This window comes from Corvus kubaryi, unplaced genomic scaffold (genome assembly GCF_017639235.1).
Source record: "Corvus kubaryi isolate FWS band 111438036 unplaced genomic scaffold, C.kubaryi_AGA036_p1.0 74, whole genome shotgun sequence".
Taxonomy (NCBI): Eukaryota; Metazoa; Chordata; class Aves; order Passeriformes; family Corvidae; genus Corvus; species Corvus kubaryi.
In genome coordinates, this window is record NW_024582061.1 from 5411165 (window position 1) to 5428459 (window position 17295).

Sequence of the window (17295 nt, forward strand, 5' to 3'; positions counted from 1 at the left end):
GAGCGGGAGACGCGAGGCAGGTCATGGGTGTCCGTACCCCCCCCCGGCATCCCTTCTACACACCCACAGGCCCTCTACATACATCCCCAGTCCCATCCCCATACGTGTCCTGCATGCACCCCTTCACACACACCCCACATACATACACAACCCCCCCCGCCGCCCCACGCATACACACCCCACACATGCACACACACACACACCACCCACAGACGTACACAACCCCCCACACACACCCCTCCGTCACCGCAAACACCGCCACCCCCAAGCACACGCAGCCGTGTGTCTGTTTCAGTCTTGGGCTCCTTCTCCTCCCTGACACTTTGGGAATCTCGCAGCAGGCCCCCGTGGCCTCCTGTGATGGCACAGCCAGACTGGATTTTCCAGTAGTAAACTTGATAATGAAGCACAGTTACATTTTGTACTGTTAGAAGGAAGTAGGGCTTGCTGGGTCAGGCGTGGCTTCACCCCTGTTTTGCTGTGTGAAAAGTCTGCCACCAGCACCACTGGCTTCCTGTAGTGGCGGTGATGCCGACCAGGCTGCTTTTGGATCTCAGTTCGTGAATTTGTGCCAGGGCAAGAGGTCTCACCTTGGGGTTAGGCTGCTGCCCAGCTTCCTTGCTGCTCATGGGAGCAGCGCTTTGGAGAAGCGGCAGTCCTGCTGTGCCTCTGTCACATACCTTGAGTAGGAGCTCTGGTATTCTGCGAAGGATTTGACTTACAATAAATACGCAGGCTAGGGCTGTGTTATGCAGTTCTTCTTTGATGTTTTGTGAAGCTAAGGATCTCAGCTGACCAGAAGTTTGAATGTGTAGCTATCTTGTGCAATCTCATCGGATTATCTAGAATACCTGTTTGCAGATTAGAGGATTCCTGTAGAAAACGATATTGTATTAAAATCATATTATCGAAAATGAGAAGGTTTTTGGTACAACTTAAATGTTATTTTTTGTGTGTCCTTGTTTTTGGATTTCGGTAATCAGTTTATACAAAATTGGAAGATTTTGCTTACAAAATTACAGTAATAATTTACTTAAACATCATCTGAGATGATCAAACTGTCTGCAGAAACCAAGGAGGAATTTTCAGTCTGCTGTTGTATTGCTGTCATTTCAATCCTCCTGTAGCAGAAGGGATCTGTAAGGCCTCAAGTTCCCAAAACAAGAAAAGAATTACACTCTCTGTAATTTTTCTTTTATTTCTGGTAGAAGCTATCTTCAGTGTTTAGCTTTCATTTAGGTTTAACTCGCCTGCCTGTGTGTGAATCGATCGAGGAGTCAGAGAAATGGGGAACCTCATGGGATAGCTTGGAGATGTGAAGAAGGTGTTTTAAAGCCTTTTGAAAAGCTTACATTGTGGTTGGTTAGTACCATTGTAGCCTTTAATGCATTTCCTTTTGAAGGGACAATTGTATTGCAAGCAGACTAATCCCTGAACTTTTAAAACCACAACAAGGTGGTGTGTGGTATTAGTGAGTCACCGATGGTGAGTCATACAAGCTCCAATACAAATACATTAATTGTTTCATTTACTTTTGTTCTGGTGATATCTGGGAGGCCCGGAGAGAGATCATGACCTTGTAAAATTAGGTGTTGTATAAATCACACACAAGAAGACAGACCCTGAGCCTTCATGTACTCTTTTCTATTTAAGCTTGGATTTCAGCTTGGTTTACCAACATGAATAAAAATACGTGGGTCTTAAAGTTTCTAAAATTGAAGTTGATTAGTAAACATTTCCGCCTTGTAAGATTTGTTTGACAGGATAAATAGTCTGTGTGGGATTATATGGGTTATACCTCCCAGAGAGAAACAATAGGGGCCTGAGCTTGGTGGCAAATGTACATCTCCATATCTAGTCCTGGAAAATGAAGACCCCTTGAATACCAGTCCAACATGTTACCTACAGAAATTGCATTAACTACATTCATTAATTGCAACACTACATTTAGTAAAGGTGATTTTATGTTGTAATTTACTTTTCAATGGAAAAGAATATGTAGAAGGGGCAGTCGGTGGTGTTACATGTGGATGTGTAATAACCCAGCTGTCTCCCGCTCCTTTGCATGGTGAGTTTTGCTCTTGGTAGAGTAATGCAAGTAAAAATAACGAATATAGGGAAAACGATGAATTATAGGGAGAACCACACCCTTCCCTCCCCATTAGGTCAGTCAGGTTGTGAAATGGGATGCTGAGAGAGAGAAGCTGTGCTATCTCTGTCTTTGGGGCTTTTCAAAACATGGATGGGTAAAGCTCTGAGCAAACTGACCATGATGCCTGGGGTGGCCACCTAAAAACAGAGACTAGACAAGAATAAGAGAATAAAGGTTGGTATTTATTTGAAGGGCCTTCAAGGTACACCCCGGGGAGTCAAGAAGCTACTTCCAAGATGGACCCCAAGTCACGAGTTCTTCACACTTTTATAAAAAGTTTGATTCATTTGCATATCAGGGTTAATTCTCCAATTAAAACTTCAGTTAATGATGTAATTACCCGAAGTTTACCCTCCTTCTTAAGATGTTTACACATTTTGGGCCTAGGACAGTGTGGGTGTCATTGGAGATAAAGCTTGGAGTGGCTTGTTATGTCTAACCAGCATGAGAGAACAGTCGTTAACAAGCTACGAGTAACCTGTTAAAGTTACACACTAGGCAGTGCAGGATTTGAAAAAGATACAAGTTAAAACCCAAGGCATCAACCAGATCTCATAGCTAACGCTGCACAGAGCAGGAGACTGGACCAAGGGACTTGCTGAGGTCCCTTCCTGCCAAAATGATCGAGTGATCCTAACAAAAAGCTGACCTGGGCAAGCGAGAGATTTAATGTAGAAAGTGACATCTGGTGTCAGGAGCTGAAATGCGGTTTGTAAGCACTCTTCTAACAACCTGAGGTTCAGGGAAATCCTGTAAGGCTTTAATGGGATCAGTTGCAAGGTCAGTAACTTTGCTGTAGGTCCCTCCCTTGGGGTACTGCAAATCTTGATTGTTGATAGAGCATGTAAAGGATTTCTTTTGGAATCATGGGGTTTTATTCTAAAGTCACCACGTGATCCAGATGAACTTTCCTGCTTCAAAACAAAGCAGAAATGTATGTTCATAAGTTCGGAACAATACAATGTCTGTGCTCCACTCTTGGTTCTTTAAACATTACACAGTGTAGAATAGAAGGTTCTGTCAGTAGTATATTTAAGGGAAGACAGATGTTGTGTGCCTATTTATAAAAGGTGGGGTGTGTGAAAAGTCTCTGTAACCAAGTGTCCTTGTGTGCAGTTGTCCAGCTGAAAAGTGAAGGGTTTCAGTCTGAGCCTAGATGATATTTTCCTTGGTTTTTAAACTAATATGCTTACATGAAAGTGTTTTGTAGGTGCCACTTTTCTTCTGCCTTGACTTTCCTGTATCCTCCCCTGTTTTCAACTTTAAATTTTCTCACAAACAGGTTATTCTGCTTTAATATAATGGCAGGAAAAGTAAAATGGGTAACTGACATAGAAAAATCTGTTCTAATAAACAACTTTGAAAAAAGAGGATGGATTCAGGTGGCAGAAAATGAAGACTGGAATTTTTATTGGTAAGTACACTGCAATTGCCAATTTCTTTTATCAATGTTACGGAGGCTTGCTCTTTTACCAGAGTCCAGACTTCTGTAATAAACTGTGCTTCTCTTCATGATAATGGTTTCTATTCAGGCTAATTACTCAACTTTTCAATACTGAGAGTAGATGTGAAATTAGATCAAGATTGTGGTAAAAGGAGGAGAGTAAATAATCTTCTCATTTAGTGTTTGTCTAATATAAGACCATGAAATGCTGTCCTAGAATGCAGTAATCTATTAACTGGCAGAAACAGTACTCTTTAAATAAACCAAACAATTTATGCTGTTCCTGTCAAATACATCAGAATGGCAGTTTGTGCTGCCAGATGTACCCTTTGTGAACCACTTACTTAAATGGGCAAGAATCTAGTAATCTGCTCATGCTTTTGGAATGCAGTTGGGAGAATGGGGAAACACTCATGGAAATTGTTGTGTGACTGGTTGTATTGTTTTGGGTTAGTTTTCTTTTTTTCTTCCTGAAATGATAATATAGCAGATTGGTGGCATCGAGGAAATATTCTTAAATTTTCACATTGAGACATCTAGTATGGAAAATTCTTTGCATCTATGTCCCTGCTCTTCTGTGAAAAATGTAGTTGAAAACTGATTTGATGACTCTGTCACTGCAGCACTTTCATCTGGTGTATAACTAAACATCACAGGTGTTCTTAGCAAGATCTCTTAACCAGTTTTCAAGTCATATGTCTGAATTCTTTGTAATCCAAGTAGCAAGGCAGTCAGTAGGAGGTTGGGTTTGTGGCTTTTTTGAAGAGGAAGGGTGAGTTTCAGGAGTGTGAAGTAACAGATTTAGAAAGAGGGTTCTCTAGCATTTGGGTGCACTTCAGTCATTTTTCGGCCCTGCTGGGGATTGACCTGATTATCAACAAGCCAGAGTCAAGTAGGACCCATTTGTCATCTTCCTGGCCTCACTTCCTGCACCAATTTCAGTAGTAGTAGAGGGACTGATTAAACCCTTGCTTTGTTAAGTAGAACTTCAAGGTATGTTGGATTGTCACTGCAGCAAAATATTAAATAGGAAGAGAAATGAGAGAGAGAAAAGATGAAGAAATTGGAGTGAGAAGATCTCTAATTTTTCCTCCTGAAGTGTGTTTCTTGAGAGAAATCATTTGGTGTCTGTCTTTGGTTTCAGGATGAGTGTCCAAACAATCAGAAATGTGTTCAGTGTGGAAGCCGGTTACCGCCTCTCCGATGACCAAATTGTCAATCATTTCCCAAACCACTACGAACTGACCAGAAAAGATTTGATGGTAAAGAATATCAAGAGATACAGAAAAGAACTTGAGAAAGAAGGAAGTCCTCTTGCAGAAAAAGATGAAAATGGGAAATATATTTATTTGGGTATGTTGTTCTTATTATCAGCATTCAGCTTTTTTTCTAGGTAGTCAATAACTGGAATCGAACCAGCTTTTTTGTGCATGAAGCACTGAACCTCTGGAGTGTTATGACATTAAAGTGGCTACCTTGAAGTGCTCTGTTCCTCTCTTGGGTTTGATTCATTTGGGGTTTCTTAAAAATTATTTTGGAGAGGGAAAATTGTGGATTTAAGGTAGTTTACAATTAGATTAGTGGTGAAACCAAAAGGCTTTGCTACTTCATATGAGAGAGGGTTGCGGTTTCTTTAATTCAAAAGTGAAAAACTGTTACCTGAAAATCTTACACTGGAGCAAAAACTGAAACAAACTTTTTGCAGAAAGGACAAAACTGATGAATAAATGCGTCAGAGGAGAAATTTGAGAGAAGTTGGGGAACTAATAATGACTGCTAGAAAATAAAATAAAAAGCAAACCAGACAAAAAAAAATACCCAAGAAACCCAAACCCCAAAACTAAACCAAGAATAGATCAGGAATGAGGAAAGTAGAGTTGGTTTGGAGGTCAGAAAGCATTGAAGTGAAACAGAATGGGGATATGGGGAGTTGAATTACATCTTGGAAAAGTGAAATGAGAACACTTCATCCATGTAAGAAAACAGTTCTGTAAGGACAGAAGTGAAGATAATCTAATAGCAAAAAGTGAAAAATGTTTTTCTTTAGGTTTTAGGTATCATATGAGCATGGGAGCAGAGAAGAATAATAGGAGTTCAGAATAAGATATAATAAATAAGAATAATGGGAGTTACATGAAAATAAGAATTACGCAGGCAAAGGGGAATTTTGCCTGCACAGAGCATGATAAGGAATGGTGAAAGTTGGTATAGGAAATTGAGAAATTCTGATTGTTTAGTTGGAATGGTATGTAATACTCTAATTGCACAGCATATAAATGAAAGAAGAAAATCTATTCACGTGAATTAGAATCTAATACTACGAAGTGCAACATTTTGCAATTATTTAAGTTAAAAACCAGAATGTAAATGAGATAAAAAGCAACGTGAGTCTTAATGAAGGAGGATCATGCCAGACTGGAAAACTGAAAATACCGAACTTTTCTTTTTCAGTATATATATGTCAATAGCCTTGTCAGATACAGTGTCTTTAATTGTGCACCTTCTTTTTCCCCCTTTACTCAGATTTTGTTCCTGTGACTTTTATGCTTCCTGCCGATTATAATCTCTTTGTTGAAGAATTCAGAAAGAATCCCTCCAGCACGTGGATTATGAAACCTTGTGGCAAAGCTCAAGGAAAAGGAATATTTCTAATCAATAAACTCTCCCAAATTAAAAAATGGTCTCGAGACAGCAAAACATCTTCGTAAGTTCTTGAAGTCCTTTATTGTACTTTCTGTAACTAGGTGAACTACATCAATATGCTGATTGTCTGATGCATGGGAGAAGTATTCCATTATTATTATTATTATTATTATTATTATTATTATTGCTTTGTCATTTTGTAGTTAGGTTTGCATTTAACCTCAGTTGTTATCTCACTTCCTCCTTCAACAGGTTATAATACGAGTTGTTTTGGTATGAGGAGGCACACAGAACTGCTCAATTAATATTCTTTATAAAAATGCTTTCATTGTTGTGGGGGAGAAAATTGCGTAGAAATAAATTGTTCTGCTTCACAGCATTAAATAACAGGAAGCAAGAGAAAAATCTTCCCCTCAGCAATTTCAATAATTGTTTAATATATATTAAATTACTTTTTGAATTTGTGTGAAATAAATGCATTTTCCTTTTGGAGCACAAAATAATACACATCATGTTGATAGTCTCCTTCCAAATGGATGAAACACGTTAGCAATCTTACATTTTTCTCTGACTAGAAGTTTTGCTCACACAACTAATGTTAAGCTTTTTCCTGTGATCAAGGGACTGGCTGAATATCCCTTGAGTATCTTTCCCCACGTTTGATTTGGAATCTGAAGAATGTCACAATCTGAAAGTTGTATTAACTTTTCACAGTGGTTTGCAATTGCACACCAAGCACAATGAAATATTCCAGTAGTACAAGACCTTGAATAATGAAGGTGATGCACTACATCCTTTTTGCTCGTTGGGAGCTTGCCAAGCTCTAAATTCTCTTTAAGGGAAAAAGAGTGGCCTGTAAAGCTGCATTCTGAATGGCTTGGTCAGCTACTGTGTGAGTTTAAATGGGTAATTGATCTTGGTCATCTGTACAGTATTTTCAGCTTTTTTTTGGTATATAGTGCCTGATGCCAAGTGTTTATTATTAACCACCACAACTTTATACATTGTCTTGGCAAAAGATGCAAGATTTCGGTCAACTCAAAATTTACAGAACACTTCTAAAGAAGTAAAAGACTTCAGGGATTATATTGATGCAAATATCATATTGTGAGACATGATTTGTGTTTTTCAGGTTTGTATCTCAGTCTTCCAAGGAAGCCTATGTGATTTCACTCTACATCAACAATCCCTTGCTAATTGGTGGAAAGAAATTCGATCTTCGTCTTTACGTTTTGGTGTCTACCTATCGGCCACTAAGATGTTACATGTAAGGTTGCATGTATTTGTATTTTGTTTAGAGATAATGTCCAACGTAGTCAAAATAATGTGCATGTTACACAAAGAAGTTTAACCTGTAAATGGTACCCTAGGATGCTCACTTCCTTGTTTCTTACAGGGGTTTAACACATTTTAATGCCTTTTTGCATTTAAGGTATAAACTTGGATTTTGCCGCTTTTGCACAGTGAAATACACACCAAGTACAAGTGAGCTGGATAACATGTTTGTACATCTTACAAACGTTGCCATTCAGAAACATGGGGTAAGTGTGCTGAGTTCTTTCATGCTTCTGTGTAGCAAGACTGATTTTCTTAAATTGTCCCAAAAACTTGGAATCAAAAGGTTTTGTCATACTCTTCATCATCTTGCAGTTAAAATACTTCAACTTGCACTTAGAAATAATTGCATTTTAGAATTTAGAAATTTTAGTAAACCGCAGCTCAAAAGTCAAGATAATGAGTTGCAGCTCTGTAATAGAGGGTGATATTTTCAGTATTGACTCACAGTAGTTGAGAGCAGGGTTGTTCTTCACATCTCCTTTCATTTAAAAGCCAATATGCTCACTTACTGAATTGAACAATGAAATTAATGAGCTTGAATCATGTGGGTATGTATTTTATAATACTGGCTTAATATCTCCTTCCTAATCTCCCCTTCCCTCTCTCTCTCTTGCATGCAGTTAATTCAATTTCTTATTTCCAGCACTTACTTATCACAGAACTTTCCAGCTTCTCCCAATGTTCCCTCAACCTCCTGCCCCTGCCTTCCTTGTGTGGGAAACAAAGGGACTGTGCAGTTGCAAACTTGATTGGGTGGCTTCCTCTTGAATGGACAAAGCTGGAGCTCTGCCTGCAGAACAGTTCTGTCCTGTAATTTACCGCTGATATTCATGTGGAAACATGAGAGCTTTGACAGCACTTCCTTATGTCAAAGTAGGCTGAAATTCAGCAGTGGGGAGGGAAGGTTAGTGGGGTGGGGGTGACATAGATGGGCATAAAGTGTCACTTCCCAAACCTTGTTCCTTCAGGGAATGACTTGATAATGATTGTCCCTTTGGTGTTTTTAGTGGATGTCTGTGATTTACAAACCATGCCTCTGGTACAGTAATTAAAACTCTATTGTTGCACTTCCTAATGCCCTAAGTTTTATTTTAATGGTATGGAAAATAAATATGTATGGACATACACCCACACGTGCTCCTGTTTATGTTCATATGGGTATACACCTGCACTCACACACAAGATATATGTAATATATCTTAAACTGCACTCTTGCTCAAAGTGCCTTCTCTGCTACTGTTCCATAAGATGTGCAGCATAGCAGAACTGTTCTTGTCTGGATATTGCTGCAACAACAATGTGAATGATAATGCTGGTAGTTCTAAACCAGGGTAAGTGGTCAAATATGGCATTTTTCAGTACTACAAACGTTTTATTGCTCAGGTGCTGATTTGTGAAGTCCTTCAAACACATTTTGGTTTAACAGGGCACACTGACAATTACTTACAGTGAAAGCAGGTTCCATACAACTTAGAGAATAAATCCTGGTGCTGTTGCCAGTAGCAGTGAAGATGTGAGGCACGTGGTACATTGCCTGTCTTATTATGCACCCTTCCATCTTCTCTACCAGTTAAAGAATGGCCTTCAAGTTTCCCAAATAAAAGAAGTGAATGTGGTGGTGAGGTCACTTAGAATAAAGGACAACAGAAATGGGTATAGAAGTAGCAGCCTAAAAATGTGGAAACGTTACTAGAATATTTGAAAAGCTTTTTATAAATTGTAAACAACTGATATCTGTTCAGTTTGGCAGAAAGGCATAAGAGAAGTTTAGCATAAAGTGCTACCCATCCTATTTGTTCTTCTCTTTTAAATGTGCCTGTAACTTTGGAGGCATTTAGACTGTACAGTTTTAGTCTTCTAAAACTGTACCTAATTTGAGCTGTCAGTAATTTATAAAAATTATGATGAGATGCTGGAAAATGCATGTGTAATACAAACAAAACAACAATAATTCTTATGCATAATTATTTTCACTTTGCTTAATATCTTCAATTAAACAACTGTGACTGTGTAAAGCTCTACCCAGTTGCAACGTATTTTGATTTGAGTACTTGTTCTAAAGGGCAAAGAGGGCTGGAACTTTGATCTCTGTTCCCTTGCTGGAATCTGGTCTCAAGACATTTTTTTTCATGGAGCAAATCCTGAGAACCATGTTTCAGGTCTTTATTTGTACAGTCCAGTTTTCCAAATTTACTAATGGGGGAGCTGTAGGAGAAAGCCTAATAATAAGACAGATGCTTCTTTGACCTTGTCCTAAAGGACGACAGCATTTGTTCTTCTGAGAGCTTTTTTCTGCTCTGTGCATTCTGTGTTTTATAATTTAGCAGGCATGCAGTCATTAATTCTCAGAAATGCTCTGAGGAGAACCTTTATAAAGGGACAACACTTCTGTTCTGAGAGTTCCTTGAGGGCTGAACATGTGCCTTTCCATCAGTATGAACGACCCTCGCTTTGCTCTTGTCTTTCCATTTAAAGAGAAATAAAGCAGAGCCTTGATAGCCTCTGAAAAGAGAACATAAGGTAACCTCCTGTTTTCCTCTGTTCAGTTTCAGTAACACTTAATGGGTTTTTGTACTGAATTACTTGAAAAATTTAACTTTTACAAACAATTCAGTTAGCATTTCACTATATTCTTGAGTGTAACTGTTATCAGTAGCACCATTAAGAAGATATCAGGGAACGGACAAGTTGTACTTGAAAGTGTTTGTCTGTGTTTATTTATTTAAAGTGCTGCATTTTACAACAGCTACCTTCAGTGAAATTCTGCTATTAGTCATTAATTGTTTTTCCTTATCCCCAGAGGAGGAAAACATTCCATTCTTTCCTTTCACATTTTAAAACTTCTATTTCCAAATCATAACTCATACTTTACTATAAAACTGTCAAAGTACCCATTGTTTTTTTTCCCCTAAGATTTATTACTTGATTTGCCATGTGTGATACAAGCATATTAGAGCTATACTAAAAGCAGTTGATTTTCAGCAGTTCAAAGCTGAAGTCTTCATGAAGCTGCAAGAACAATTAGCCAGCTTTTAGAGCAATACTTGTGAGTATAAGGGGGCTTTTTGTGGGAATGAAAAAAAACTACCGAACAGCTTCAAAATCTTAGACTGAGTGAACTCCTTAACTCTTCAGGATGATTACAACCATATCCATGGAGGCAAATGGACAGTGAGTAACTTGCGCCTGTATCTGGAGAGCACCCGTGGAAAGGAAGTCACCAACAAATTATTTGATGAAATCCACTGGATAATTGTGCAGTCCCTGAAGGCTGTTGCGGTGAGTGCTGTTCCTGGAATGCTGCCAGTGATAGCATTCCAGCTGCAGGCTTCCCATAACCATGGAAGTGAGCTTGCCACTAAAACCCCTCTATCTATTTTCTGCTCTTTGAGTGATGGTGTTGATGCTGATTTCTGCAGTTCTCTTGTCTCTTGATTTCTCTGAGATGAGGGAACTGAATCTTGGGTGGGTGAGTGGGTTGAGCTGTCTGTGGGTATTTGAAGGAGTGAATAAATCTCTTTCCTTGAGGGCTCTGTGAACTATTTAATATGACTTGATACTGCCCTTGTGAATAGTATTAAGTTCTGCCAAAATGTGTGATGTCATTCCAGCAATAACAAATGTGTTAAAGAAAAAAATCTCTGGAGGACGATTTATCAAAGGAAACCTAAGGCTATTGGTTCAGCAGAGTTACATAACGTACTTTCACCTCTTTTATACACAAGCCATGGAGTTATCACAAACTCTTACTTAAAAAAGAAGTAGCAGCCAGTTCTCTGCTTGAGTGACTTTCTAGTGTTTGGGTAATATTCTGTGATCACATACCAGGGCAGGTATCACCCTGGGGGTCAGCTGGGCTAACCGAGGAGCTCAGTGTTGCCACGGACTCTCCTGGTCCCAAGTACATTGTCTTGTCATCTCTTTTGGGTTGGTTCTGGCACCATTTAGAGCTGAATCAGCTGACTTGTGAACTGACAATTACTACCTTGGTTTATTGATGGCTTAGTGTTCTGCCAGGGGAATAAGCTGAGTCATGGAAGGACCAGATGAGCACCAGAATCAGCATGAGAAAGTGGGACAAGGTCGTGCAGCTAGGATCAGTGGGAGGTGGGGAAGCATGGCTTAACCTGGCCTCTGTTGTGCAATCATATCTGTAGATAACTTGGGAGAAGAAAAGGGATGTAATCAAATGTTAGCAGAACCTTAGGAGTGGAAAAGTGGTGAGAATTATGGAGCACGAAATTTGTTGTTCCTCTGTCCTGTCAATGGCACATGTAATGAGATGCTTGTTCCTCCTTCCTGCTTTCAGTCCCTGAAGAAATGAAAAGCTTTATTATTAGTCTAGGGGAAAACATCTCACAAACCTTCACAAATTTTCTCTAAAAGATCTAATGAGATTCACATAGAAGAAAAGTATTACACCATGCATCCTGCAAATGTTTAGCAGATGCTGGAAAGCAACTGGTTCTCTAGATGTGCATCTAAGCACCACTTGATTCGTGGTCTCACTTCACTTTGGGGTTATAGTTACCTTGAGTAATTATAATTTTAAAATGTATTTTGTAATTGTTTGACCTAAAATTTTTGTGTAGTTACAACAGCGGAATAAAAGAAAAGTCTTTGAATAAGTCTTTTTTTTCTAAAGTTTGAAGAATTCACAATTATGTGGAGCTGTAAATTTTCAAACCTTCTGTTTTCTCCTGGCTTTAAATATAGTTATTACTTTTGCAAAGTATGAAAACGCTTATTTTCACACAGGAAATGTAATGGGAAATTAACATAACTTAATACTTGTCATCAGTGCAGTCATTAGTACTGAAATATTTACATACAGCTTAAAAAAAGAGGCAGTCCTGAACCTACTAGTTAGCAAGCTTATATTTGAGTTACAACACTGAAAAGTGTTGTAGGAGATTCATAATGTCATCATATGTGATTTCTAGCAAAGAAAGTGTTTTGGGTAACTTACTGAAAAGTTGATTTTAATACATATTACTGTCTTTTCTTTTTCCCCAGCCTGTAATGAATAATGATAAACACTGCTTTGAGTGTTATGGATATGACATTATCATTGATGACAAGCTTAAACCCTGGCTAATTGAGGTAAAGTTATATAAAATACAGGAAAAAACTTCCTTCTAATTTCACAGAAAAAAACTTAAGGAGATTTCAATGTGTGTAGTCTTTCCTCTTTTTAAAAAATATTTTTTTGTTTATCAGGTAAGTGGATTAAAAAAAATGTTGCAAAGTGAGATAGGTTATGGGATGACCAAGCTAGCATGTGCTTTTCTTTCCTATTTTTTTGGTGTTTCTATTTGTTTGTGTCTTTCTGCTTTTGTCTTCTAAATCCAGTGCATTCATACAACTGTACTTCAGAAGCAGTCTGAATGTTAGCAGCCCTGTTAAGTACTGGATCAGTACCTGGAAAATTGGCATTGACTTGATGGAGCATAACATCATATTTAAGTTTTAAATGCTGTCATTGCCTTAATGTTACAGGTTGAGAGGAAACAAAAGGGGCATACATAGGATATTTGGAAAGCTTTTTTATTTTTTACATAAATTTCTCTTTGGTGTATTAACTTTAGATCTGTATGTTCAATATAAATTTTATCCATCCTTCTTCCTTCTCAATCTAATTCGAAGTGAACTTCATTTTTAAAAAATCATCTTTTTATTGTTCTGATACCACTTCTCCAAAATAAATGTGGAACAAAGATACGTTAAATGAGTCCCTGTTTTAATTACAACAAGGTGCAATGTAGTGCTTTGAATAGAGAGCACTCTCCAGCTCACAATATAACAGGGGAGAGCTCAGATAAGAACTTAGAGAAAAGTTGTTTACCCAGAAGAGGGCCACAGATTTCTGTGTGTAACAGCTGTTCATGTAAACTGGGCAAATTTTGAACACTCTAATGTATAGGGTTTGTAGCCATGTAAACAAAAAATGAAACAAAAATTCTGTCTTGTCTGATTCACCCTTGGTGAATCATTTCAACAGAAATCTTCAGGCTGACACTGCAGACACTTAACAGAGTGGTACTTTCCTGTCTAAGTAAAAAGAGGAATGCCCAGTGGGGAATTCCTTCCAGTGTCTAAGGAACTGAAAGATGTGCTTTGAGCCACCAAGTCTCAATTTCCCATGTGGCACACATAGTCATCAGACATGCTGTTTGGAGAACTATATACCACTCCAAAAACTGATGCTGTTTTTTCCTTTTGTAGGTTAATGCTTCCCCTTCTCTTACTTCCAGCACCGCTAATGATCGCATCTTGAAGTATAATCTTATTAATGACACGCTTAACATTGCTGTGCCTAATGGGGAAATCCCCGACTGCAAATGGAATAAATCTCCACCAAAAGAGGTTCTGGGCAATTATGAAGTCTTGTAAGTTTTATCAATGTTTCAGATAAAGCCCAGTGTTTTTCTGTCACCTCACTTTTTTTGATGTGTAATGTAGACCAAAAAGATAAGGTGAGCTTCATTCTGATGTGAAAAATGGGCACAAAGTACCACTTCATTTCTTTGGAGCTGCACTGGAGGTGGGAGTGCATTAAGGCAGAACTCCCTTGCCTCATGTCCAGAGACACTGTTGTCTGATAAGCCCCTCCTTGCACCTTCTGAGCTTCCAGCAGCTAGAATTGAGGGACAGAAGCAAAGAGAATGTTTGTCTTCTACATGTGCAGAACTTTAATTGTATTGAGGGTGATATATAGATGGTACTTAAAGAGTTAAAAGAGTGAGTTCTGGTTTAAATGTTATTGGATGCAAATTTTTGCTCAGTTGGTAGAAATAATGCCTCTTGAGCCCTGTAATTCATAAATGTAATAATAAATAAATAATTGCCAGATTTTTTTTAATTCCTCAATCTGTATTATAAGGAGAGAAATGAAGGAAACTGAGATTTTTATATCTGCAGAATTTATCTAGGATTGATTGGTCTTATGCAGAAGAACACTGATTTAAATACCATATTGCTGACACAGTTTCTCATCTTTTTTGAGAAAATGTTTGGATAGGTTCTCTAGCACTAGTGGTGCAATTGCTCAGTGTGTCAGGAATGAGTTTATGTACATAGCTGATCCACTAGTTCCTACTCCTCTTAAATACTTTTACTCCATACTAGTAAAAGCAGTTAAATATAAGTGGCTTGAATTAGGATTTAAGTTTTAATAAATGTTATCTACATGGTAACTGTGAATACCTATAAAGCAGTATAACTAAGTGTATATTATGATTTTTCTACAAAAGATTTTAATATTATCTTTTGTTAATTACAATTACCTATCTATAACCAAATTCTGCTTGGAATTTGCATAGCAGCTGAAAGGTCAGTATGTGCTGAGGTTGTCTGAGGCTGTAAGGGATTTAGATATTTACAGAATACTCCTCACTGTGGTTAAGTGTTACCAAATACGTGTCATCAAATGCATTTTGTTTGATCCCATGGCTGTTTAGTTCACCTCATTCATTCCCTTCTTGCTCTGTGATGCAACGGTGGAGTTTTAATGCTGCAGCTAACAAGCCTCCCTTTGAAGCAATAGCTCAGGAGTTACTTAAACTGGCAGCAGTCTGATGTTCTGCTTAACCACAGACCTGCAGAAGTACATGGGGAATTTCACAAGCACGAAATTTCACAAACTCAGGAGTAACTAAAGCTGCCAGGTGACTTGTTTCTTTCAAACAGGGGTTGAAGCTATTTCAAATGATCTGTACTGTAAAATTAGGGATGCGTAGAATCATGGCTGTCATGCTGTGCCTGCATAAAGCTGTACGTAGAACAGCTTGCATTAAACTCCAGTTCTAGACAGTAAGCAGACTAGAATGTAGAACTAGAATATACAGGACCCACTGCTGTTTGTGCAGCGGGACAAGGCACTGAAGGGGTCTTCTTATCTCCAGATACGATGAAGAGATGGCACAGGGTGATGGGACTGATCGTGACCTGCGGAGTCGTCCTGGGCAGTCCACGGGGGTCAAAGGAAGCCGTGCAAGAGATTCAGGAAAGCCTGTATTGACCACCTGGAAGTGATGACATAAAAAGTAGCTGTGCTCTTGGTAGGAACACTTCAAGAATAACTTGCAGTTTTAGAACAGATTCCTATGTTTTGCTATATTTCATGTAGGAAATACTAAAGAAGACAATACAGCCTTTGAAAAGTGAAACAAACACTCAAAACCCAGGAACTGTACTAGACGTACACTGACCTGATTATTATTATTACAACAATACATATAGAGGGTGTATGTATATACATTTATGTTCATATAATTTGTATAAACTAGTTCTCAGTAATGATTAAGAACTTTCTTTATAAAGATGACAACTCAAAATATGCATTCTGAAAAAAACTCCTTGCTGTTTTGGATAGTATTTATTTCCTCTAGTAGCCTCTCCCTTCCTGCCTATAATAAATGAGCTGTGGATTCTGTAAAAGGGCCATGGTGGTAAGTATTAATATTTTCACAGTGATGGTTCAGACTCTTGTAATAAAAGAAGAGCAACTAGAAAAAATTAGCATACATGTACTTGAGGCTGTTGCCAGTTAATGCAGCTATTGATTTATAACCAGTATTAACAAATTGAAAAGCAAGTCTTCAGCTGCTGAGGGTTGGGGTTTTTTATTTCCTTTAGGTGTTCTGAGCTGCTATAACCCTTTAAAGGTAGGAAGTTTGATGGACTGAGGGAGCGTTTCAATGGTGTATTGATGGACTATTTCACTAGCCATTAATTTTTATTTTCAGATAGTGCATGTCTGTGGAAAACAGACAGAGCAACCAGATACTGTGACAAATCCCATTGCTTGAAGCTGATGATAAATCCTTATTTGCACCAGAACCTCTCAGTATATTTGCATATATATAAGTCAAATATCTGTATATTTTTGTATATTTTATTTAACAAAAATATTGTTGCACGTGGCAGGGTATTTTTGGTAGCTATGATAACAACAGTTGTGATGATTAGCTGCCATAAAAATGGGAATTTCAGTCTTCTAACAGCAGAGCATATAAACTAGTGGGGTCTGTGATTGGCTGTTGCTTCCACTTGACTTTCCACCAGATATTGGGTGGTCATTTATAAATGGTAAAATTGGTTGTTTTTATTCTCCTTTTCCCCCCCTCCTTTCTTTTTTTTTTTTTTTTTTTTTTTTTTTTTTTTTTTTTTTAGTGAAGTTAAACTCTCCCAAAAGTTTTTAGTTTCTTGAACACCTAAACCAGACCACCTGCAAGTGCACCACTTTGCCTGCTCTGGAATGTCGTCCTGGAAGAGGGCAGCAAACCATGGTCTTTGGGACAGTTGAACACAGTCTGGCAAGAGCAGCTTGTGTTGGGGAGGAGGGCAGATGTGGGCTGGGCTGACCAATATCCTTACACAGAATCTGGGGTTTATCCTTGCAGTACAGAATGAAATGTGTAGACTGAGTCTCTCCTTAATCTTCATTAATCTTGTATATTCCATTGAAATAAAATCTGATTCTCTCTTCATCAGACTTGAGTCTTCTCACTGGCCTCTACAAAAGCATATTCTAGTTGACTCTTGAAATAAACAAGGCAAAGGCAAGATGATCACTGCAGAATGGTAAAGCTCACCTAAATTCCAGGTCTCGTATTTTGGGGTTGGGATTTTCTGTTTGGGTTTTTTGCTATGGGGTTTGTTGATGGTGGTGGTGGCTTGTTTTGGTTTTCCTCAGTTCCTAACTGTGAGTCTTGCT

The 17295-nt window shown here is 38.3% G+C and overlaps 1 protein-coding gene across 1 annotated transcript; it reads left to right on the forward strand.

Annotated features, from left to right (window-relative positions):
• Positions 1 to 3434: 3434 nt before the first annotated feature.
• Positions 3435 to 17073, forward strand: TTLL1 (tubulin tyrosine ligase like 1). Its single transcript, XM_042050749.1, has 10 exons — positions 3435 to 3566; positions 4741 to 4949; positions 6120 to 6300; positions 7372 to 7506; positions 7672 to 7780; positions 10713 to 10856; positions 12594 to 12680; positions 13803 to 13966; positions 15482 to 15637; positions 16752 to 17073. The coding sequence occupies exons 1-9, from the start codon at positions 3454 to 3456 to the stop codon at positions 15609 to 15611; spliced, it is 1272 nt and encodes a 423-aa protein (XP_041906683.1). The 5' UTR covers positions 3435 to 3453; the 3' UTR covers positions 15612 to 15637; positions 16752 to 17073.
• The last annotated feature ends 222 nt before the right edge of the window (positions 17074 to 17295 follow it).